The following is a 21,485-nucleotide window of genomic DNA, read 5'->3' as shown; positions in this document are numbered from 1 at the left end:
CATCCGTCTGACCATGGTCGCGCCTTGACATTGTTCATCCGAACTACTCATCTCTACTGATTGCGAAATGCCTTACTCCATTGACGTTCGTGGATTGACAGCTGCTCATGATATGACAGTGCCCATCTCAGCCTCGTTTCATTACATTACACTTGACCATGCCCTGCCCTGCCCTTCCGGATCAGCGTTGCCATACCATCTCACACATGAACCAGTAAGTACTACTATCCAGATCCGGCCACCTACAAATCCTACGTACACACCCCTGGGCTGCAGCACACCTTCCAAAAAGATCAAAAATGTTCCTGCCACAACTTCCACACGGTCCAATACCCAATGATGGTGGGAGTGCCATGGATCATGAACGACGACCACCACCACGATGCCCCTGCGTTTCCTTTTGACTTTCCATTTCCGTTTCCCTTTGCCGTTCCCAACTGGAATCCTGAGATCAAAAAGTCGCCGACACCATTGATCCCTATACAGGCCAACAGGATCGTCGCGGCGCGCCACTCGTCGTACGCTTCTAGAGTCAACAAGGCGAGACCCAGACACAACTCGCGCACGGCGAACAGGTAGAAGAACGTCTGCATGGGCTTGTCGGCCGGTTGCGGAAAGCATGCCGATGCGCAGATGGCGTGTGGGCTGACGAGCGAGCCGAGAAAAACGCCCAACAGCATGATTGGGATGAAGTAGGCGACGAGGTATTGGAAGGGTGGGAGGGACGAGAAGGTGTCCATCATGGTTTGAGGGGTGTAGTCTGGGCTGTTTGGCGTTTGGGCTGTGCTGTGCTGAACGGTGATGATGGGTGATTACCCACTGGAAAACAATTTCTATGTCTCTGGGAATTTGGTTTTTGTCTGAGGATTTTGTGAAGACGGACGACCCTTGGGATGGCCTGGTCTTTATGTGGTTGAGCATGAATACGCTGTACGGCATACAGAATCAGGCGTTCCACGTCGTTTTCGCTTAAACGGCGTACTCACAGCCTGGCACGCCTGAATCAGTCTATGATCGGACGTACGAGGAAAATCCTTGATGTGTCTGACTGGTGGTGAGAAGTTTCGTGCTTTCCATAGGGCAGCACCTAGGTGGCACCGTCGTCGTCTTGTCTTCTCTTGCACATCTTGACCTTCCGGACATCAGAAATGCTCGCTTTCGATACACTGAACGCAATGAGATCATCTCAACAGAAGCGTCGGCCGACTTAAGTTCGTCCGTCCGAATCTCCATGATGGCTTACTCCGTACCGCAGTCCAGTCAGCAGCCCGGAGCTCCGTGCAGTTCATCACGAGATAATGTTGTATGGCTCACATGGGTGCATGGTAAGCGAATGTGGCCGCCCTGGCACTGGGACCTACTGCCCTTTGGCAAAGCTCAAAATGAAACTGTTTCGTCGAGTTTGGGATTTCTCGCTCACGATCCTTTACTCCTCACCATTTATCTGATATCAAACCCAGGTCGTTTGACGCGGTAAACGAAACGTCCCATTACTGAGAAATCCGAAATCCGAAACCTCCTTCTTGTGATCCGGCGACGAACCACATGGTTCTTGGCTCGAGGATGTTCTGTCAGATCCTGCGATTCACCCTTCCTCATCCACAGACCATCTCGAGCAGCGAGTTCCACGCTCTTCGCGATCACGTCTCCAAGGTCTGTCTCAGCCAGTACTTCGGATATACGGTGTCGGCGCCTTTACCACGGAACGACGAGGAGATATGCTGGGCTATTCGTAAGGGACCTCACCACCCATTTCCTTTCTGAATCGCGGACCAACCTCACCCACTGCAGAATGGCCTTCCTCGTCGACTCCGACCGAACGAGCTAAAGCCCTCAAAAGCTCCCACGATATTCTGCTAGGCCAGGACGCAACGTCCTTACTCCTAGAATTCAGCGACGAGCAGATGCCAGAACTGATCAAGGCATTCGAGGCCCCAGTGTGCGAATTCGTAAGTGGTCCTTTCCTTCCCATTCATCCGTATCCCAACCCCGGCCTTTAGCCTTTAGCCTGCATCCAGCCCGGGCCGAAGCGAGAACTGAAGCCTTAGCAAAGGTCGCTGCCCGTAATGACGATTCCTATCTAGGCATTCATAGCCCTCTCGCCAGAGGCTCCGCTCTCATCTCCCGAGCTCCAGAAGTCCATGCACAAAACTTACACCGACGTCTTCGGTATGCGCGGCTTCGTAGGCGGGCAATGGTCGTACTGTCTGAACACAAACGACTCGACGGGTATGCCTCTGCACAGCGAGGAGCGCACATTGCCACCGGCGAAGCGAAGGCTGGCTGTTTACCCACTCGGATGGGAGAGCGTTGAAGTACGTTTTGAAGCCCATAGGTCAATTGTCTTGAACCACCCAAAACCCCTTTCTCCTTTGGGCGGGAAGTCAGGAAGCTAATTCGCATTTGTCCATGTCCAGCTCCATCAAGCAGCTACAAAGACTGCTTTGTTTGCCGAGGAAATCGACAAGCTGGCACCGTACTTCGGGCCTGGCACTGGAGCCTTTTACGTGTCTTTTCGGAGACACTGAATCACCTGATAGAGATATAAGAATACGATGTCGACTGGGGAGGACTTGTAAGTAAAACCATTGGATGGCACAGCAACAGCATGCCGAGTATCACTGTCTCGTCTACTCTCTTCTCCTGCCGCAGTGAGGGGCCTGTCACCGCTCATGGCTGCGCACTGAGGGAGTGATGATGGTGATATTACAAACGAACGGTTTTACTTACAAGTGTATATAAACCCCCCCAAATTCGTAGGACAGATCAATCGTCTCATCCTCTCTGTCTCATATCCTCTCCTCTCCTCTCATCTCATTGTTCATTCAGGTAATGCACACTGGGTAGTCCAATGACAGATACAGGTACACATATATCACGACCAGTCATATTTTTAAGACCGAAGTTCTGGTTATCCATCCCCGGTCCACACCACTGGATCCATTCCTCCCATCATGTGTATCGAATACGAGGACAAATACACCCTGTGCCGCCACGTCGCGTTTAACTCGGACTACTGCAGTCCACGCATCCGACGTCGAGAAGATCACCCACTGAGCTTTTGAACGTCGTACCATTCACGGAAAATGCCCAGACTGTGTGGAAGACAAACGAAAACGACGAGAGCGAGCAGAAAGACGTGCAGCAAGACGACGCCGTCGGACGAGATAGTACTCGTGGAGCATGGAGCATGGAGCACGTAGATGGAAGCATGGGCGGCGGCCCTTAACAAGAAACAAGTGAGGCTTCGATGCTGTGCTGGCAATTCTCTGATATGACAACCGCGGAGGAGAGATATAAGCATATCAGGCAGTCAAAGTCCGAGATTTTCGGTGCTGTGCCGGTGTTTCGAGATATAAGAAAGGATATGAGCATCGACAAGAACAACATCATCAGAGAGGCAGGCAAGCGAGCAAATACTATAAGACATATCGATGACGGCGAGCCAGGTCAGACACAAGGGAGTTGCGGCAAACAAGGAAGGCAGCAGTACCAGCGTCACTGGTATCCTCGGATAAGAAAGACATCTGCGAGATATCAGAAGAAGATCAATTAAAGAAGTCATGAGATACTGGAGAATGAAATTGAACCTTTGAATTATTCTACTAAGTATAACAGTTATCCCGTCCAACATCAGTCGTAAAATCAGTAATGAAGTCATCTGCGCTGTATAAGTTACTGGTCTAGATAACCCCAGGAACACCGTCGCTATAAGAACCGACAGAAAATGAATAGATAGACCAAGGCTTAGCATGCGCGCTCAATGCTCAATGAAACGCTACAGTTGACGCTCATGACGCTGTTTGTTTACCTCACCAAACTCACGAAATTGGCCACGTCCTTACCACCAACACCAAAGTCACCCGCATTGGCCTGGAAGATCACCTGCTTCTCCACGATGGGCTCAACGTGCGTCCAGACCTTCTTTGACACGACCTTGACGAACTGCCAACCTCCAAGCTCTGTCTGCTTCATGGCCACTTTCGGTTCCTCGGCTGGACCCCGTGCAGCCTCGGCGTCACCACCGTCGCCCGAGGCTCCTGACTGCGGCTTTTGGAAGAGCTGCTCGACGTTCTTGACTGCGGCTTGCTGGTGGGACCCTGCCCCGTCTGCGAAGTAAGCCGCGGCCAGACCCTTGACGCTGAGACGTTCCTTGACCGACTGTGAGACCAGGGGATCCGTAAAGTGCCACACGGCGGCGGCGAGGATCAAGACGGCGACACAATAAAGCAGCTTGAGCCCGATCAGCGCGAACAGCGGGACCATGGGCACTCGCGTGGCACCGTAGGAGTTATCACGAAGCTGTTCGACGAGGTTGGTCCTGGGCTGCATCGACCCGGCGAGCAGCGAGAGAGCATATTGGGAAAACTTGCGGGACCAAAGGTCGGCCAGGTTGTACGAACTGTTGGTCTGGGCGATCGAGGTTGAGGCTTCCGCCAGGGCCAGCATGGTCGCGGGCAAGCCTGAGACGAAGGGAAACGACAACATCCCGCCAACGTCGGCGGGTGCTTTGACCGATTCCACGAATGTGATGTTGGTGCGGTTGACCGCCGAGTAGGTCGTTTCGTAGATGGTGGCCGTGCAATTCAGCATCCAGATGTAGTTCCAGTAGTAGTCGTAGTATATCTCGGGGTCGACATCCCAAGCTTCGTCGAAGCCAGTATCGTTCGCGGGAGGCACCTGCCAGCCGACAGACCAAGCGCCGAAGTTCAATGGGTTCTGGAAACTGGCAAACTCCGAGTGGGGGATCTTGCCACTTAGATTGAAATTCGGTGAGAACTGGATGCCGGCCATGACGCCGCCGGAGTTGGTGGTTGTGTTGAACCTTGCGGCACTGGTGGCGCCGTTGGACAATAAGCTGCCGTTGAAGCCAGAGCCACAGTTGAAGAAGTAGTCCGTGTCAATGTACCCCGGATTTTCTTTATTGTTGCCCGCTGGCAGACACTGGGAAGTCATAGGCCAACAGGAGGTCTCGACCGAAAGGGTTTTGGTCTTGAAGTCCCGCGTGCCGTCAATGGCTTTGTCCGCCAGGTAAGCTTGATAGTAGGTTGCGTTGTCCTCTGTATTCCAATGTTCCCATATCCAGTTGGTGTCTGATTGGATCTTTAGTGTGTTGATGGATTCGTCGGCCTCCCAGAGGAAAATTGCGTTGGTGTCCTTTGCGTCTGGGTCGTCGAACCAGTCTAGATTGTAAGGTAGTCTGACGTCGCCAAAAACGGTTTCGTTGTAGTATATGCAGTCCTGGCACCTTATTTGTCGACCGTACGAGGACACATTAACGCTTTTCTCGAGAACAACAACTTTCACAGGCGTAACGGTAGTGGCAAACCACGTATCAACTAGTGGAATGATGATGCTTTGAGCGATATCAGCTTTCGCTCGTGCAGCATGCAAGATGGCAGGCTTACCCAAGACCAGTGACCACGACTAAGGCTCCGAACGCATGTGAGATAGGCGCAATGAATCTTTGCTTGTGCTTGACATGATAGTGTACACAATCTTTGAGCGGAGCGAAGCTACTGCCTCCTAGGAGTTGGATGAGAATCGTCAGCTGATGCGGTGAGAGTAAGTCGGTGGCTTCGCTGTCCTTGGACATGTTGATGATCCGACGAGCAGCGAAGAACGAGACCAAGGCCATGATGGAGCTCGACAGATAGGGAATGATTTTGCTGGTCAAGGAGACGAGAGCCGTCAGTGAGCTGGGGTTGAAGTTGATATAGAACGCAGCGTTGCCGCCGTGCTGCCTCCAGTTGCTGAGTGTAGACCACAAGCCACCCGAGGAAGTCGGCTCCGACAAGTTGCTATGTAGCTCAGGCCAACCTTTATAACGGTCGACATGCTTGACGTAGATGACCCCAATGACCGCAGCCACTATGCTCAGAATCAACAAGCATGGAATGGCTGCACCACAGACGATTGAAAGCACAGCGCCATCCATACGTTCTTCATGCTGACAATCGGGCTGAGGCGACTCTTCAGAGGACTTGACCTCGTTCACGGTAGCCTGCACAGGCTCAATCTTGTCGTCGAGCTCCCCCATCGCTGCGCCAACGAAAGTACAAGAGAAGAATCATGAAGTGTGACGGCACGATGATCCGAGGGGTTAAGTAGATTTCTGGAGCTATGTCTGCCAGCCATTTCTACCGACCTGGCTTGAAAAGATCTCCCGCAGGGTGTGGCGGCCGGTTGAAAAGGACTGTCTTCAGCCAGCCGCAAGAACCGTCGGTGGGGGATGTCTGTGCCTAGAACAGTTTTTATGCCATGTCCGATGGTTGTGGAGGCCCGAAATCGAATGGGTCTGAGTATTGTGGGAGGCTAAGAAGCTCCAAAGCAGTCGCAGGTGGACCATTTCGACGTGTCGACGTGTCGATGTGCAGATGGAGAAGAAGAATTGCCATGACGGTCTTTTTTGTTGGCGCGAGAACAGAAACCATAATGGGCCCGTGTAGGCCTCCCGAAGCCTCAAATGGAAGGTAGAAGGCTCACTTATCCTCGCACGGCCTCGCTTGCGGATGGGTGATCCACTCGAGCCACCGGTTCTCTCGCTAATGAGATTCCAGACCTGTGCACCCACCAGGCTCGATCGAATCACGGCCACCGGGCTGGCCGGCGACTGAGACAGGCATGGCACTGACAGATTTGGCGTTTGCAGTAGCTGTTTGCGGGTATAGGTTTCTCCCTCAAGTTTGATCATCGAGGTGTATACATTGCATCCTTTGTCGTTACTCGGCCTCGCGGAGACTGGCATTTGTGTGTTGGTACGGCAGGCATGTCGTGCAAAAACCGGCACCACGATCTGACCGTGATCTTAGTGGGCTGCAGTATGCGTTTTATCTTCCCAATGAGTACATGGGCACGGATCTCAGCATGATAAAGATTGTCTAACCGCGTCCATACTGTACCAGCTCCTTTTCAGACAACACCGACTCGTACCAGGGCGATATAATAACAGTCCAGGCGATTGATTTGTCTCCCCCCGGAAGAAATATCTTGACTCGAGTGTTGAGGTGTTTTATTCTTGCATCCAGACCATAGACCGCACTGGCGCGCAGGGCACAGTATGACTCAATAGGCTCTTCAACCATGAGCACGCTTGGCTCAAAGACACTTTGCTCAGAAACGCTCTCAGGAGCTTGCCGCCCGTGAAGCTCGATTTTCTCCCTGATTCCCCTGTTTGTGTAAATCTGCTTACTCGAAGCTGACATTTCGAAGGCTTCTTCAGTACTAGTACTTCTAGACTTCATGGTCGAGTCTACACGAGTCTGAGCACGACTCACGAGTAAACAGACGGGGCTGAAGTCGAAAGCAAAACCAAAAAAGATTCGACCAATGGGCCCGTGTTCTCTGGTATCATAAAATCCATCATCATCCATTGTTGCCCATCTGCAAATGTCGCTCTCCACAGATGCCAAGGTTCGAAAAGGTTCGTATTCAGTGAAGTATAGCCAGAAAGCCTAAAATCTACCTTGCCGTTGGCGGTGGCCCCGAATAAGGGATTTGAAGTCAGGCTGAAATCAAAGCCGTGATTAATTCTATGGTGGTAAGAATCCATCATGTGCTGGCCGCCAGGTCGTGAGACGATCAAAATCTTGTGCTTTTCACACTCAGCCCAGACAGGGTTCAGCCAATACGAGTCATCGAGATGGTAGATGTCCTTTGCCATTGAAGAGGTTCGGAAAACTTGGCCGGTCCGTGGGGTCCTCGCGAGAAAGATACCCGTGCAGTGCGATAGGGCATACGGAGCCTCTGCCCGGCAGTCGAGCACCGCAAGGTATGTGGTCATATTCCACCGCTTCATTGGCAGAGAAATGGAAAGGCCGACATTGGTCAGAGAGAACTGTTCCGGTGTAATTCCTGGCTTTTGCAAAACCTTGTCAGATACCGTGTTAGCACAATCCTCAAAACAGGTTGGGCTGGATGCAAGGAGATCGCGCGGGCCGTCGCCTTCGCAGCTCCATGCGAAGATAGAATGATCGTCAGAAGTCCGAATGATCTCTTCTTGCAGCCTTCTGCAAGCTTTGTGTCCTTCTCCGTAAAGCATTGGCATATTGACGTCGAACAATGCCATCAAGCAGTATGCTGTATCCTCTGTCCGGGTAGTCACCCTCTTGGAAGCCCAAGACATCCTTTGTGCCACACTCCATCTTTCGAGTACATGGCGGTTACGAATAGCTGACCGTCCAATCTTGGCGGTGGCTCCTTTAAGAAGCTCGACTGGGACACCACTAATCCCCGAAAGCGCCTCCGCCAGGGACGTTTTGGTTCCTATGGATTCCCACCGACAATTGTAGAACGTTGCGCTCTCCGGAGCCTTGAAGAACCTAGTTGTCAGCAGAAGACTCCTTGAGATCCAGGCACAACATACTATCAATTCCTGCAGAGTCCATCCTCTCGTGAACCATGCACTCTTATCCAAGTCCTCAAGCGAGTCCACGTCGGACAAGTATACGTAGCAAACAGCGGCCTCCTCGTACCACCGATACATGGAGTTGATGGCCTCCTGCAACTCAGCACTACTCGTCTTGTCGATGCAGCAGGTATCGGCCCACGCGTATTGATGTCCGTTTTTTGCGGCTAGTTCGCAGAAGCGCTGGATTTTGATGTAGCCGAGCTTGCCATGAGCGTCGCCAGCAACGAACTGCTGAAGCGAGACTTCTTCATCTTCCCAACGATGCGAGAGAATTGCGTACTTGATGCCCTCCGTGGCCACGAATTCTTCCAGCTTGAGTATTGTTGTATTTAGCAGGCGCATTTCGCGGTAAGAGGAGAGATGTTAGAGATGTAGAACAAACTGAAAATGATGAGTTGAGGTTGTTGCTTGAGTCGTTGTGCAATGAGGCTGAGGCTGTGCCCGACCAGTCGGTTGAGGCTGAGCCAAAAGTTCAAGCCCATTGGACATGGGAGGACCAATTGTTGCACAATTCGCTTGCAGTGGTGCCGGGGTTGTGGCAGAGGCTGATTGGTGAGAAGACACAAAGACTCCCGGAAAGGCGCCACGACATGTATGTCTTCCGGGCAGGAACGACGAGTCGAAGGACAATGGGGACTGTCGGGAAGGAAGTGATACAAAGTCTCTGGAAGTACTCGTACTTTCGATTTCGGTATAGCACAAGTCTTTGAGCAGGTACACATTGCACTTATCACACTGTCATTGAAAGAGGTAACTGCACTGCACCCAAACCATAATCAATGACTCTCTTCGTATCATCATCAACACCAATCAGATCATGCAAGCACGGTCGAACAATGAACCCGGCTATATGGGCTCAAAGCGCATACCTAAAGCCCGGCACCCCTTCGAGGTCGGTACCGTCGCGATCAGCTTGCTTATTCCTCTTGTGGTACGTCCAAACCATGAAGGCCAGACCGAAGATCATATAAACTGTGAGACCGATAGTCGTCTGCAGTCCGTCAGATAGCTGTAAAGGTAGAGAACAAGCATGGGAGTCATACATAAATGCCCGGCCCGTACGTTGGTGCATCCTGGCCACGGAAGATCAAGCTTCCAATGATACCACCAATGGCGCCGCATGCGATCAGGATACCAGCACTCACAGCCCGAGCTGCAGAGTCAATGACGTTGGACTGGTTGAAGGCCAGCAGGGCTGGTGTGTTCGAATGCACACCCATTGTGGCCAAGAAGATGCCAAAATACCGGACATGGTTGGAGAAGCCCTGACGCATGACTGCGAGAAACCGTTAGCAACGAGTAAAGCTCGGCCAGAGGGAGACACACTTGAGAAACCGACAATCATGACAATCGAGTTGAAGATGCAAATTGACGCTCGTCTTTGGTACTTGTCAGAAAGATAGGAGGTGATTCCGAGCAGACCGAGAGCTGCGAAGAACGGATACCCCGAACGCAGGCTTGCATCGAGGCCAGAGTAGCCGAGACCCTGCAGTAAAGTCAGAATGAGGCAAACACGCTGGATCAGGTGCTTACGGAAATGATTGTTGGCGTAAAGAATCCAATAGCATTTGCAGTGCCGACATTGAAGCAATAGATCGAGCCTTGAACCCAGAGAGTCCAATCTTTTGAAGTCTTGAGAAACGAAGACATGTCGACTTCGCCAGTCTTGTATTCTCCACGGTCTTTCTCGAGCTTGGAATAGAGGTATACCCTCTGGTCTGGCTTGATCCACTTCGTTCGATCCGGGAATTTCGGGACGAACAAGAAGGCGAGGAGGCCAAAAGCCATAGATGCCCCTCCTTCAATGGAGAAGATCCATCTCCAGCCCCTCATACCCCTGGTGCCGTCCAGTTGTCCAAGACCATAAGAGAGGATGCCTGCCAGGGCGGAAGCAACAACCCCGACACCGTACGCAAACGAGATTCTTTTGTGCAGCTCATGGCGAGTATACCAGCATGCAATGGTGAACTGGGAATCATCAGTGACGCGTTGTTGCAGTAACAAAGGCAACGTATGAGACGATTGTATGGTTGTCTTGTGGCAGGAAGAAAGAAATACTCACGGTGATACCGGGAAGAACACCACCTTCGAATAGACCCAGCAGAAATCGTAGGAACACCATGACTTGCCAGTTGTGGACAAAGCCCATGCCGCAAAGCACAGCACCCCATGCGACTGTCAGGAAGGACAGCCAGATGCGAGGCTGAACCTTGGTCAGGATCCAATTGGAAGGGACATCTGATAGAACGTAGCCAGGGAAAAATAGCATGAGGATGATCGAGTATCGTGTCCCTTTGCCGAGATCCAAATCATCGGCCATGCCAAGTACTTTGGCGCTGCCAATGTTGATGCGGTCAATGATGGAGACAGCATACATGATCCCAAGGATGGGTAGCACATGGAGGTCGAGTCTGACCATGAAGCGACGGATCTGTGCTTTTGACAAAGCGGGAGTCTCATGTTTATGAGCTTCGTCGACGAGTTGCTCGGTGTGAATAGTCTCGATTTGCTCCTTAGCCGTGATGTTGACATTGCCTTCGGCTTCAAGTGGATCCATGGTGGAGGTGGAATCGGGAGGCAGGAAATTGATAGGGAAAAGCAATGAAAGGCCTGCTGGTAGTCTTTGCGAGGGCACTCTACCTCGCTCGCTGTGGGCATGCATAGCGCTTTTATACACCTCCAAGCAATGGCTGAGAGTGGGGCTGTACTGCAGCTGATTCCGCCCTCGACTCCATGTTTCTCGCGTAACTGTGTGCATTCGACCATCTGAATGCCTCGGGCTTGGAGACAGGACGCATCTGATTCCGCTTTCAGCACGGTGGTCTCGCAAACATGGAGTCAAAAAGACCATCTGCCGTCCTTGGCATCTTGCTCCCCACGCCTTGGCCTACCCCAGTTCTCCAAACAGTTATGCCATACAAGCCATACCAGCCATGCTAGAGAGCTGGGAGACCCCGCTTACTGGAAACATGGGGATTTTCCAGCTCCCATATAGCCTGGCGAGGATTCTTGATAGGTAGACACGGCAAGCTCAAGCCCTAAAGCTTTGCAGGAGAAGCCTCGTTCGCCTTGGCAAACGACCAGCCGACCTTAGCCCTTGTGCTGATCAGGCGAGAGACGGCAGAGCAGAGAGACACCCTGCAATTTGGAGATTCCCAAGCCGGGATGACAGGCCAGGACTGGCGCATGAAGCTGCAAGATTGCCGTGAGGATGCAGGCGGTCTCTCATAGTCTCAGGCAATCTTCCAATTCGCCTGGCTGGGCTGTTGGTGTGCCACGATGCTCGACGAATTCAGCCCACGTTGTCGGATGGTGGGTGTATGTTGTGCCACGCCCTGCATGGTTTGCTTGGTTGGTCCCAGTGTCTAGCTTGCTCCCTTTTCCAGCTTGCCGGGGATCGTACGACTAGAGCAATATTCCTCACGGGTGGAACGGTGGCCATGCTCAACATATGGCTCATATTCCGTATGAATTGAGTGCATGAGGGGTAGATGTCGCGCTTGAGCTAGCCTGGACAGTGTGGGAGCACTGCGTTCAAGCACAGCTGTCCCTGAAGCTGAAGCAGCTCTTAGCGTGCATCGCTTCACGCGCGTCAATCTTCGAAGACAGTGATCGGCAAGGATTATTTTGCGGCCTTTGCCAGCAAATCGACTCCAGGCGGAACGAATCGAATGTCGCATGGCAGCCCCATGATTCCCTCGACGAATGATTCAAGGAGGAATAAACGAAGAGACAGAATGGGTGTAGAAGGGAGATCAAATCTAGATGGTGAAGATGATGATTGGAAAGTGTCAAATTCGCCAAGACGCTAATCCTAATGCGATAGTATCATCCCACGCTTACATAAACAAACACGTGCACAAGGCATCATCTGCAGCCCCTGATTCCACCGACCATTGGAATCTTCTCTGCTTCATACCTAGGTACTAGGTATGTATTGAGTATTGTACCAAGTAGTTGATGGCGGAGACGAGTACCATCTGAGCCATTGCTCAGACTGCTGAAATCAGTCAAATGCTACATTGCAAGACTCTGCTTGGTGTTGATCTTGACATGGGTTCCGCAGCTTCTCCCACCTCATAGTTCCTTTGTAGTTCGGTCGTGGCCAACAACGCACTGAGAGTCAGAGTCAGTCTGAGTGGCAGAAACCCAAACAAGTCTGGATGAAGGATCCAACGGACTTGCTGGACATGGGTCGATGGTGTCAGGCAGCCAACCGCTGTGTGGTGCACAGCAGTGCACAGCCTAATCATCAGCCAATCATGCTCACCTCCATAGGTTGCCTGCTCACAAGGTACCAACATGACTCAAATGCTATCACACATTGAACTTGGCTTTGTATGGCCCTGAAGAGCTTTATAAGAGGCTGTGTATAGTAGTTGAGTGTTTGCCTAGCAATCTTTTAATCTTCCAAAGAATCTGGTATCTGTTGAATACTACCTAGGTAATTAAAACTCAGGGCAGGTTGGCAAGCAGTATTGGTGCCTGCCCGCCATACCTCCTGTCGCCTTGGCTTCAGCCTTACTTGGATCTTTCGACTTCACCCATCCATCAAAACTCATCTTCTGCCACTCATGGCTGGTTCAATCTTTTCCTGGCTCCTTCACCGTCTCCGCTTCTATTGTCACCTTCACTCCCGCCGATCTACTGCATCAGCACCTGCCTTCCATGCCACCAGCTCTCAACCTACAACCACCACCGCCCATCGATATAGCGATACTAGCGATTCATTCCTCCTCCTAGCAACAATGGCCGGCCAGGGACCGACCTCACTTGCCATCGAAGGTGTAATCTTTGATCCTACCACTTCTCTCGGAGACTTCGAACGCCAATTTGCCGGGGCAGAAGGCTACCTTGGAGCCAGAATATCAAACACCCGCAATGACAGCATCGGAAGGATCCTACAAGACTTTGTGTTCGAATTTTCAACAGCCTCAGAAGCCGCCAATGCCCTTCAAGCCAAGCCTAATCTCATGGTCAACACCCGATCTTACCCTATCGTACCACATGGCGGTGATTTTGGGGACCCTCAATATCACATCGGAGACGACGAACAACCATCTGTCGTGCGTTCCAAGAAACGGGCGAAGAAAGACGAAACATCTGGAAAGCTGCAATGCAAAATCTGCTTCACTGATCTAGAGGATGCCTATTCTGTTCCATGTCGACGATGCAAGGCTCCTCGATGTCACGACTGCTTGGAACGTGATTTCAAAGTCTCCATGACGGACATGGATAGGATGCCGGTCAGATGCTGCACTACAGTTATGCACCACGAAGTCGCCAAAGGCATCCTCACCGCAGCTGAAATTGAAGCGTACAAATCCAGATTTGACGAGATGAACACCATCGACCCACTCTACTGCCCCGTGCCGACGTGCTCTACCTTCATTCCTCCTCGCATGTTTAGCCAAGACGACTCCGAGGTGACTTGCCTTGTTTGTGACACTCGGATTTGTACAAAGTGCAAGCAACTTGCCACCCCGGAACACACTTGCTCAGAGAACCATGAACGTCAATTTATACTCAAGACATTTGAATACAAGACCTGTCCAAAGTGTGGGACTGGAGTGGCAAAGATGTACGGTTGTCCGCATGTGCGCTGTCCGTGTACGGCACATTGGTGTTGGGACTGTGAGCGACCCATGAACGCATGCTATCAAAAGCCTTGCCAGGCCTCTCGAGACGGTGGTATACATTCAGATGGTGGAGATGAGGATGAGGATGACTCCGAAAACGAGGCCGCCAATTCTCAAGAAGAGCAAGGAGGAAATGAGGCTACATCTTCAGGACCAAATCCTGCACCAGAGCAACAAACCAGGGCAATTGTTGTTTCCCCAGTCTCAAACAACGCAAATCATGAGAGAAATGTCATTGATGACGTCTCGACAGAACGGCAGAGCGCTCCAGTACCTGCCGTTGACGCTCAGACAGGCATCATTATAGATGTCAGCAATATGCTTACAAGGCCAACTTCCGATGGAAACCCAGGCTTCTCCGCCCTACTGACTGCTATAGCGATGCAAACCTCCGAGGATCGAACAGTCAACGGAGAAGTCACGACACCGGGTGATGCTCAGATGGTGGAGACGGAGGCTTCTCGCAATTCCACGATCCAATTGAACACCGTCGCGGCCAGTGATCCGGAGATCCTTACCGCCGACTCGAACGAAATACAGGCTCCTGACACCCAGGTCAATGGAACGGGCACACAGGAAGAAAGTACCGACCCCACGGGAGCACACGATGCCACCACACATATAGAGGCACCCATCACGGACCAGCCTGTGAATTTGGATGACCTTTGGAAGTATGACTGGGAAGCTATGTCTCTTGATTTTGGAGAAGAGCCCACAGACGAGACCTGGGACGTCTGGGGATGCCGACATCGGTTTACCAACTTCACAGCAGCGGCAATCCCCAAATTTTGGATCGTTGATGTTGATCCTACCAAAGCTGAAAACATTGAGGTTGAATGTATGGCATGCTTTAGGAAGACGAAGGTCTGGGACTCCAAGTCCGCTATGAAGGAGAAATTGGAATCGGGGAAGGCTTCTTCTGGTGGCGAAGCGTCCGATATCAAAGTTAGAAAGTCGGAGTGCTCGTTTGAGTGTAAGTTGTGCGGAGTCATTTACTGTGGCTCCTGCAAGAATGCGGCAAGAAAGCGAATCAAGAAGGAGCGAAATGCCGCGGACATGGTTTGAGAGAGACGAAGTTGAATGTACGACAATCCACCACCGGCTGAGGAGGGTTTACCAGAAAGAGTCACTCAGTTCATCGAGTCGTGTTGGTGTCATGGATGCGGTGCGTCACGGTGGCTGGTCCTGGAGTTTGTGCCTTGTAGCGCCCGTCCATCGAAAGCTAGTAACATAATCAGCACAAGCAGAGTATATTACGTGCATGTGTATGAGATCAGACATAACGACTTGTTCAGCTCTACTAGATATTGTTCGATGGAACGGTTTACGAGGGAGTTCTTTTTCAGATGAGGCGGTTGAGTCCACAAGACGAAGCAGCGCACCCCTAACCTAGCTCGAGCCTGTTCGAGCAAGTCCAATTTTGCGTGCCCGTAACGAAGTAAGCATTGAAGCCCTGGTCCGTCCAGAACCCCAAGCGGCATATCCGTGCAACGCCAGGGTGTGATGGTTCTCTGTCCTGATCGACTTGAAGTATTCTCGCGCAGCTCATGGCGGATTCCATCCGTCTACGCTCCATCTGCCTGATCCTCGTCCTGCTCAAGTTCTCTGTATTCGGCCTCGAGCGTAAGCGGCCTCAACTCGGCCAGCCTATCCCGCCAAAAGTACCGCCTCACGAACCAAGGCAAGTACTCCGTGACCTGATATTTGATAAAAGTCCGCGTAGGAATCGAGAAAACATCGTCCAGTTCATCGAGGGTCTTCATCCGCGTCTCAGGCAGGAACAGGAAAATCAAGACGCCAGCCACGACGTTGAGGATAGCGTAGAGCGTGAACGCCCCCGGGGATCCCAGCGCGGTCAGTACGCCTGGAAACGTCAGCGAGAGGATCGCGGCCCAGAAGTTTGTCGTGGCAACGGCGAAGCCCATGCCGACTTCTCGGTGGGAAAGAGGGAACACTTCGGCCGAGTAGGCGTTTGGAACAGGTCTATATGGCATGTATGTCAGTTCTAGGCACCTCACTAACGAAGCTGTTGAGAATGTTCAACAAACTTACCCCATGCCGGGTGAATATTCGAGACAAAACCCATAGATCAAAGTTGCAAGCAGACCGAAATGTGCCGGGTTGTCTGCTGGAATATTGAAGCTCAGGCCCGTAGCGAACATAGTGACGCCCATGACTGGCAAGGTCAACAGTAGCAGTGATCGACGACCTAGTGTGTCCATGGTCCATACCGCCGGGAAGGCTCCCACGAAATTGAGGAAGCCGAAGACGCAGGAGGCGAGCAATGCGCCGAAGAGTGAGAACCCGGCGTCGGAGAAGATCTGTCGTCGTCGTCGGACCCATTCAGCAAATCAAATCGCGTGTGGTTGCAGAGTTTTCAACCCGCTTGTCGAAGCGTATGGTCGAGGGCATGATGTGACCTACCGTGGAAGAATAGAAGGAGATGATATTTACTGCGAAGAAGATTTGTTAGTCTATGTATGGACAGGTGCAAAGGATTGGTAAATGGGGCCAGTGGGACTCGCATACTTCCGCAGAGCTGCTGCGACAGCATGACCACGTAGCTAGCGGTCGTTGCTCTTCTGATCCTAGGGATTGTGAACAGTTCGGCCACTTTCGTGAAGAACAACGGGCTTCGTTCTCCCTCGGACATCTTCGCCCTGACACGGCCCTGGAGGTATGCGGTATAAAGCTCCTTCGCAGCCTGAAGTTCGGTATTTCGCAGGGTGCATAATGACCGAAATGCTCTGTCGTAGCGTCCCTGCTTTTGGTACCACGACGGTGATTCGGGACATAGGTAAATCATTGCAGCAAGAGGAACTGTTGGTATGGCTGGACCAGCGAGTTGCCATCTCCATGCACTCGGTCCTACCTAGCAACTCGAGGTTAGCAGGGGTCTTCAGTAGTTGGCTGGGTGTGGTGGAAAACAGCTAACATTATACACAGCAGCATTCGCGACAAACCCCAGGAAAATACCAAAGGCGGTCGACATTTGCCATGACACAGCCAACCCTCCACGTATCTGTTTTGGCGCACTTTCGGCAGCCCATACGGAGACAGTGCTTGCGTTGATCCCAAGGCCCAAGCCAAGGATGAGGCGAAAGAATAACAGCTGAGGCCAGTTCGCGCTGACGCCTGAGCCCAGATTGGCTATGAGGCACAGCATACTGCCAGTGAAGACAGCTCCTCTTCGTCCTAGACGGTGATTGACGGGATCAGACAACCATGCTCCCCTGTAGGTATCAGCACTATGCATCTTGGCCTCACACTCGGACGATAGAATGCTCACAGAAGTCCTGTGCTGAGATAGATGCCGCTGTTGATGAGTCCGACAACGAAGTTGTCATGCTTGCTGTCTGAGCCGATTCCGAAGGCTGTTGGGAAATACAGATTGGCACCGTTCATGCCAGTTTGCGCCCAGCCTTGCTCGATGGCGCCAATGGAGCAGACGAGAATGGTGAAGTACAACATCTTTGGTTGCCGCCATTTCCTGGAGGTCTCGTCGCGCAAGGCATCTCTCTCCGCCGACGTGAGGTCTAGAATGTCCTCACCCTGTATCAGAGCCGCTGCTTTCTGGAAGACGTCAAGTCGATGGCTCAGACCGTGAGCTTTCGCAAAGGCGTGCACTTCAAGCGCAGAAGGTTCATCCGACGGAGTCTTGTGGAGGGTCAGTTCCGCGGGACGGGATTCGTTATGTGACGAAGAACCAGTCATAAGAGCCTCCGCTGACTCGTCCTGATGAATGGTGGACTTTGACATTTGGAGTCTGGAGACCTATACGGAGTATGCCTTTCGCAGACAGAGAGACGCGAGCAAGGACAGGGGTTGTTCGGAGACGATGCTCATTCAGCCTATGCCTAAATGGTTCTCGTTGGTTGAAAAACGGCAGCTGAGCCGAGTCTAAGTTACCTCCCATTATGCTAGCTTACCTGCGAGCTGGTTTCCAGGAAAAATGGTATCGTCTGATAGGGGTTATATAACTCCTGCTTGGAGATAGGGAGTCTGCTAACGGTAGATCAATGGAGTTATGGTTATAGTACTAACGGCCTTCTGTGTGTCAACGATTTACGCTATAACGTTATATACGAAGGATTCCGGATAGACAACGAGTATCACGTCAAGAACGACCATATGAAGCCAACGCACTCCTGCCGTCAGACAGTGCCACCCTTTTTCGAAACCGGCTCGCCTGGTAGGTGTGTGGATGACATCGCCATCATCATTCTTTGCAAGGGAAAACAAGGCGAGTATAGAGTATTGTTGATCGATGTATCTGCCTACTACAAAATCGCTGGTGACATATTCATCCCATCTAGTAGGAACGCCACCTGCTTACTCTTTCTCTCAAAGCTCTTTGTCTTGTGTACGAATATGTCGTGCCGATTCTAGTCTGACCACCTGGACTGTAATGGAATCCCTCTTAATCCGTACCTTCTGGGCCGCCAAATTGTCTTGACTAGCAACCAGCCCGTACTGAATATCCGGGCCTCCACTCTTCAAAGAATAAACAATGAATCCCAGTCGTTTCATTCATAGCCACCACGCTCACCACAACGTTGCTCCTGTCGCAACGGCGCAGAGAAGTTGTGCCTCGTTCGTTGCACCAGCACCAATTTCTAATGGCCTCACGACTGAACAGCAGTTGCATACTTCCAACCTTGCAAATCATTGTCGAGACTCCGATTCAGCGTCGCCACGTATTCGACCATACCGCCGGCCCTGTTCAATCACACAATTCTGTCAGCATGCTTTCTCAGACTTTTACTTCCACTGTGGAATCTCCCAAAACATCAAAGGCTTGGGGGTTCTCCAAAATGGCAACTCACCAATTCAAAGGCTCGACTTTGCGGCCCGGAATATTCGCCCCCTGATACCAACTCTTCGCCATGGGGAACAACGTGGCATCCCACTCCTCCCGCAGCCTCTTGCACCAGTCATCTTCGCTCTCCTGCGTGGCCTCGAGCCTTGTAATACCCTTGTCCTTGATCATTTGAAACGTGCGTTCTACCCACTCGGCCTGGAATTGCGTACAGCTCGGGCCGGACGAGAACGCAGTGGGAGCCTGCGGTCCATAGAGGAAAAACATATTCGGAAACTCGGGCATGGCAATACCCATGGCGGTGCGCGTGCCGTCTTTCCAGTGGTCTGCAATCGTGCCGCCCTTGGTGCCCTGGATGTTGAGCTGGGCCAACGAACCCGTCACGCTGTCGAAGCCAGTGGCCAGGATGATGACGTCGACTTCGACATGACCTTCTTTGGTCTTCAAGCCGGTCGCTGTGACCTCTTCGATGGGGCTCTTGTTGATGTCGACGATGCTGACGTTGGGCTGGTCGATGACCTCGTAGAAGCGTTGCTCGAGGCTGGGCCGTTTTGTGCCCCAAGGATGCGGCGGGACCTTGGGCGCAAGGAGTTCTTGCTTCTTCGGGTCCGTGATGCGCTTGAGGACCTGCCTTCGCCAGAAGTTGTAGGCTTGCTCGTTGGCCTTCAGGTCGAACAGCATGTCCTTGTACGTTGCGAGCCAGAACATGAACCCGCCGTGATCGACCATGAGATTGTGGTAGAACTTCTCGCGTTCCTCGGGCGTGTCGTCGAACGTGTTGCGCTGCACAAAGTCGTACGTGAACCCGGCGAAGGTGTGCCTGGTCTTTTCCATTTCCCGCTCGTACCAGCCCGATTTCTTCTTCTCCTCTTCTTCCTTGGGATCGAGCTTGCGCTGGTTCATTGGCAGACACATGTTCGGAGTTCGCATGAACACCGTCAACTCCTTGACCACGGGACCGATTTCTTGAATCACCTGGATCCCGCTGGCCCCCGTGCCGATTTCGGCCACGCGCTTGCCCTTGAGATTCACCCCGTGCTGCGGCCATACCGCCGTGTGGTAGATGTCGCCTTTGAAATTGCCCAGACCCGGGAACGGCGGCGTGTACCGCTTAGAGGCGAACCCGATGCACGGGATGAACCACCGCGCATAGATCTCGGTGCCGTCGGCGCACTCGACCAGCCATTGCTGTCGAGACTCGTCGAACACGGCGCTGTCGACGTTCATGTTGAAGCTCGTGTGGTCTCTGACGTTCCATTTCTTCTCGACGTAATCGAAGTACCGGCGTAATTCTTTCCAGCCGACGTAGCGCTCCGTAAAGGTGAAGTCTTCCCAGAGTTCCTTGTCGAAGAGTTGGTAGATGGGCGTATCGGTGTCGACTCGTGCGCCGGGGTAGCAGTTCCACCACCATACGCCACTTGCTGCTGAGCCCTTCTCGAAGATGCGCACGGAGAAGCCGAGTTTGCGGAGTCTGAAGGAGGAGATTAAGATTAGTATAGGGAGTGAGGAGGTGGTAAGGGTGACGAGTGTACCGATTTAACAGCGTGAAGGAGGAGAAGCCGGCTCCAACGAGCAGGACGTCGACCTCTTCGATTTGCTGGGAACCCATCTTGTGTCTATTGCGTGGCGTCTCCTGGATGAACAAGAAGAAGAAGCAGAGAAGCAGTGAGAAAGGCAGTAATATCTATAGGCTTGAACAAAGAGGACAGAGATATGCCCAATCGAGGATCTCACCAGCGCCCATCCTGGGATTTATATGCCCCGCAACTCCGTCATGTCTCCCCGTCCACGCCCCCGGACAGTCCAGCTTCGAGGGTGGACGGATCTCCAGTTTAGGGATCCCGTGGGACGGACACGGACGGGACCAGTGAGGGGTCGGTTAGGCGGGCCAAAGGAGTGTCGCCAAAGAATTCCACTCCAGTGGGTTTTTTGTAACAGACGCAATGGAGATTGCGGAGGTGTGATGGGCCTTCTAACTTAGACCTTGATTCGTCATGTTGCTGTCAGGGCATGGGGGGGGCCTTAACTACGTTAGTGAGATTCATACACAGGAGGAGGAACCGCCGGACGAGGATAAGGGAGCCTCGTGCGGATGAAAGAAGAGGATCATGTCTGGTTGGACGACGCCTTCGATCAATGATGAGCTGATATTGCCAAGGTGGGTATACGAGTTCGAGCGAGCTTAACACAGTAGCTTTCCGAATACTCGTACCGACATGCGTCTCGAAGATTCGTGAACCGAAGAACACAGCACTAACCGACGCTCAGCACTTCAGAGAGATGGTATGGCAATCCGAATAATGCATCTGAAGACTCTCATCACGTCTTACCATTGAGGGTTTCTTTGACAGAGTCCCCGTATGATACGTGAAGTTCGTGTCAGAAGGTTGAATGTAAATGTGGCGTTTGATATTGCGTCAGCGTCTGGGTTGCGAGATATTTCGTACACCGGTACCGTAGGGACAGAGACGGCGGCACCCACGGCTGGATAGGTACTTTGGTTGAGAGGGTTTCTCGTATCGCTGCCGGCGGTGGCGTTGCTTGTCCCTCTTCCGCCGGCTCCAGCAGATCATCTCGTCTCCGTTCGACCTTATCTCGATGTCATTCCGCGCGGAGT

At 52.2% G+C, this 21,485-nt stretch overlaps 8 protein-coding genes across 8 annotated transcripts; 2 read left to right on the top strand and 6 right to left on the bottom strand.

Moving 5' to 3' along the window:
* Window positions 1-293: 293 nt before the first annotated feature.
* On the bottom strand, window positions 294-740 carry PV05_11890 (uncharacterized protein; the record flags this gene model as incomplete). Its single annotated transcript, XM_013455418.1, has 1 exon — window positions 294-740. The coding sequence occupies one exon, from the start codon at window positions 738-740 to the stop codon at window positions 294-296; it is 447 nt and encodes a 148-aa protein (XP_013310872.1).
* Window positions 741-1,135: 395 nt separating this feature from the next.
* On the top strand, window positions 1,136-2,667 carry PV05_11889 (uncharacterized protein). The gene is made up of 5 exons (XM_013455417.1): window positions 1,136-1,325; window positions 1,461-1,732; window positions 1,792-1,949; window positions 2,085-2,315; window positions 2,418-2,667. The coding sequence occupies exons 2-5, from the start codon at window positions 1,546-1,548 to the stop codon at window positions 2,526-2,528; spliced, it is 687 nt and encodes a 228-aa protein (XP_013310871.1). The 5' UTR covers window positions 1,136-1,325; window positions 1,461-1,545; the 3' UTR covers window positions 2,529-2,667.
* A 927-nt stretch (window positions 2,668-3,594) lies between these two features.
* On the bottom strand, window positions 3,595-6,197 carry PV05_11888 (uncharacterized protein). The gene is made up of 2 exons (XM_013455416.1): window positions 5,409-6,197; window positions 3,595-5,356 (listed from the first exon to the last, which is right to left on the bottom strand). The coding sequence occupies exons 1-2, from the start codon at window positions 6,038-6,040 to the stop codon at window positions 3,808-3,810; spliced, it is 2,181 nt and encodes a 726-aa protein (XP_013310870.1). The 5' UTR covers window positions 6,041-6,197; the 3' UTR covers window positions 3,595-3,807.
* A 684-nt stretch (window positions 6,198-6,881) lies between these two features.
* PV05_11887 (uncharacterized protein) lies at window positions 6,882-8,901 on the bottom strand (the record flags this gene model as incomplete). Its single annotated transcript, XM_013455415.1, has 2 exons — window positions 7,278-8,901; window positions 6,882-7,233 (listed from the first exon to the last, which is right to left on the bottom strand). Exons 1-2 carry the CDS (start codon window positions 8,750-8,752, stop codon window positions 6,882-6,884), a joined length of 1,827 nt encoding a protein of 608 aa, XP_013310869.1. The 5' UTR covers window positions 8,753-8,901.
* Window positions 8,902-8,912: 11 nt separating this feature from the next.
* PV05_11886 (uncharacterized protein) lies at window positions 8,913-12,136 on the bottom strand. Its single transcript, XM_013455414.1, has 5 exons — window positions 10,473-12,136; window positions 9,944-10,378; window positions 9,737-9,896; window positions 9,454-9,686; window positions 8,913-9,401 (listed from the first exon to the last, which is right to left on the bottom strand). Exons 1-5 carry the CDS (start codon window positions 11,259-11,261, stop codon window positions 9,267-9,269), a joined length of 1,752 nt encoding a protein of 583 aa, XP_013310868.1. The 5' UTR covers window positions 11,262-12,136; the 3' UTR covers window positions 8,913-9,266.
* An 849-nt stretch (window positions 12,137-12,985) lies between these two features.
* PV05_11885 (uncharacterized protein) lies at window positions 12,986-15,275 on the top strand. The gene has a single exon (XM_013455413.1). The coding sequence runs from the start codon at window positions 13,159-13,161 to the stop codon at window positions 15,112-15,114; it is 1,956 nt and encodes a 651-aa protein (XP_013310867.1). The 5' UTR covers window positions 12,986-13,158; the 3' UTR covers window positions 15,115-15,275.
* Window positions 15,276-15,344: 69 nt separating this feature from the next.
* On the bottom strand, window positions 15,345-17,834 carry PV05_11884 (uncharacterized protein). The gene is made up of 6 exons (XM_013455412.1): window positions 17,339-17,834; window positions 16,985-17,282; window positions 16,579-16,921; window positions 16,474-16,502; window positions 16,102-16,370; window positions 15,345-16,032 (listed from the first exon to the last, which is right to left on the bottom strand). The coding sequence occupies exons 1-6, from the start codon at window positions 17,806-17,808 to the stop codon at window positions 15,615-15,617; spliced, it is 1,827 nt and encodes a 608-aa protein (XP_013310866.1). The 5' UTR covers window positions 17,809-17,834; the 3' UTR covers window positions 15,345-15,614.
* Window positions 17,835-18,293: 459 nt separating this feature from the next.
* PV05_11883 (uncharacterized protein) lies at window positions 18,294-21,238 on the bottom strand. The gene is made up of 3 exons (XM_013455411.1): window positions 20,401-21,238; window positions 18,876-20,339; window positions 18,294-18,768 (listed from the first exon to the last, which is right to left on the bottom strand). The coding sequence occupies exons 1-3, from the start codon at window positions 20,475-20,477 to the stop codon at window positions 18,675-18,677; spliced, it is 1,635 nt and encodes a 544-aa protein (XP_013310865.1). The 5' UTR covers window positions 20,478-21,238; the 3' UTR covers window positions 18,294-18,674.
* Between the last annotated feature and the right edge of the window lie 247 nt (window positions 21,239-21,485).

Source organism: Exophiala xenobiotica (genome assembly GCF_000835505.1).
Source record: "Exophiala xenobiotica strain CBS 118157 unplaced genomic scaffold supercont1.7, whole genome shotgun sequence".
Taxonomy (NCBI): Eukaryota; Fungi; Ascomycota; class Eurotiomycetes; order Chaetothyriales; family Herpotrichiellaceae; genus Exophiala; species Exophiala xenobiotica.
This window is presented reverse-complemented; position numbering and strand designations above follow the sequence as displayed.

Bases quoted from the DNA above. Each gene is read 5' to 3' on its own strand.
- PV05_11889 (XM_013455417.1), top strand. From the start codon at position 1,546: ATGGTTCTTGGCTCGAGGATGTTCTGTCAGATCCTGCGATTCACCCTT. The intron at 1,733-1,791 runs GTAAGGGACCTC...CACCCACTGCAG, and splicing joins GGAGATATGCTGGGCTATTC to AATGGCCTTCCTCGTCGACT. The intron at 2,316-2,417 runs GTACGTTTTGAA...GTCCATGTCCAG, and splicing joins TCGGATGGGAGAGCGTTGAA to CTCCATCAAGCAGCTACAAA.
- PV05_11888 (XM_013455416.1), bottom strand. From the start codon at position 6,040: ATGGGGGAGCTCGACGACAAGATTGAGCCTGTGCAGGCTACCGTGAAC. The intron at 5,357-5,408 runs GTAAGCCTGCCA...TATCGCTCAAAG, and splicing joins GTCGTGGTCACTGGTCTTGG to CATCATCATTCCACTAGTTG.
- PV05_11886 (XM_013455414.1), bottom strand. From the start codon at position 11,261: ATGGTCTTTTTGACTCCATGTTTGCGAGACCACCGTGCTGAAAGCGGA. The intron at 9,687-9,736 runs GTGTGTCTCCCT...GGTTTCTCGCAG, and splicing joins CATGATTGTCGGTTTCTCAA to TCATGCGTCAGGGCTTCTCC. The intron at 9,402-9,453 runs GTATGACTCCCA...GACGGACTGCAG, and splicing joins CGTACGGGCCGGGCATTTAT to ACGACTATCGGTCTCACAGT.
- PV05_11885 (XM_013455413.1), top strand. From the start codon at position 13,159: ATGGCCGGCCAGGGACCGACCTCACTTGCCATCGAAGGTGTAATCTTT.
- PV05_11884 (XM_013455412.1), bottom strand. From the start codon at position 17,808: ATGTCAAAGTCCACCATTCATCAGGACGAGTCAGCGGAGGCTCTTATG. The intron at 17,283-17,338 runs GTGAGCATTCTA...TGATACCTACAG, and splicing joins TATCTCAGCACAGGACTTCT to GGGAGCATGGTTGTCTGATC. The intron at 16,371-16,473 runs GTAGGTCACATC...CGACGACGACAG, and splicing joins TCTCCTTCTATTCTTCCACG to ATCTTCTCCGACGCCGGGTT.
- PV05_11883 (XM_013455411.1), bottom strand. From the start codon at position 20,477: ATGGGTTCCCAGCAAATCGAAGAGGTCGACGTCCTGCTCGTTGGAGCC. The intron at 20,340-20,400 runs GTACACTCGTCA...CTCCTCCTTCAG, and splicing joins TCCTTCACGCTGTTAAATCG to ACTCCGCAAACTCGGCTTCT. The intron at 18,769-18,875 runs GTGAGTTGCCAT...GTGATTGAACAG, and splicing joins AAAGTCGAGCCTTTGAATTG to GGCCGGCGGTATGGTCGAAT.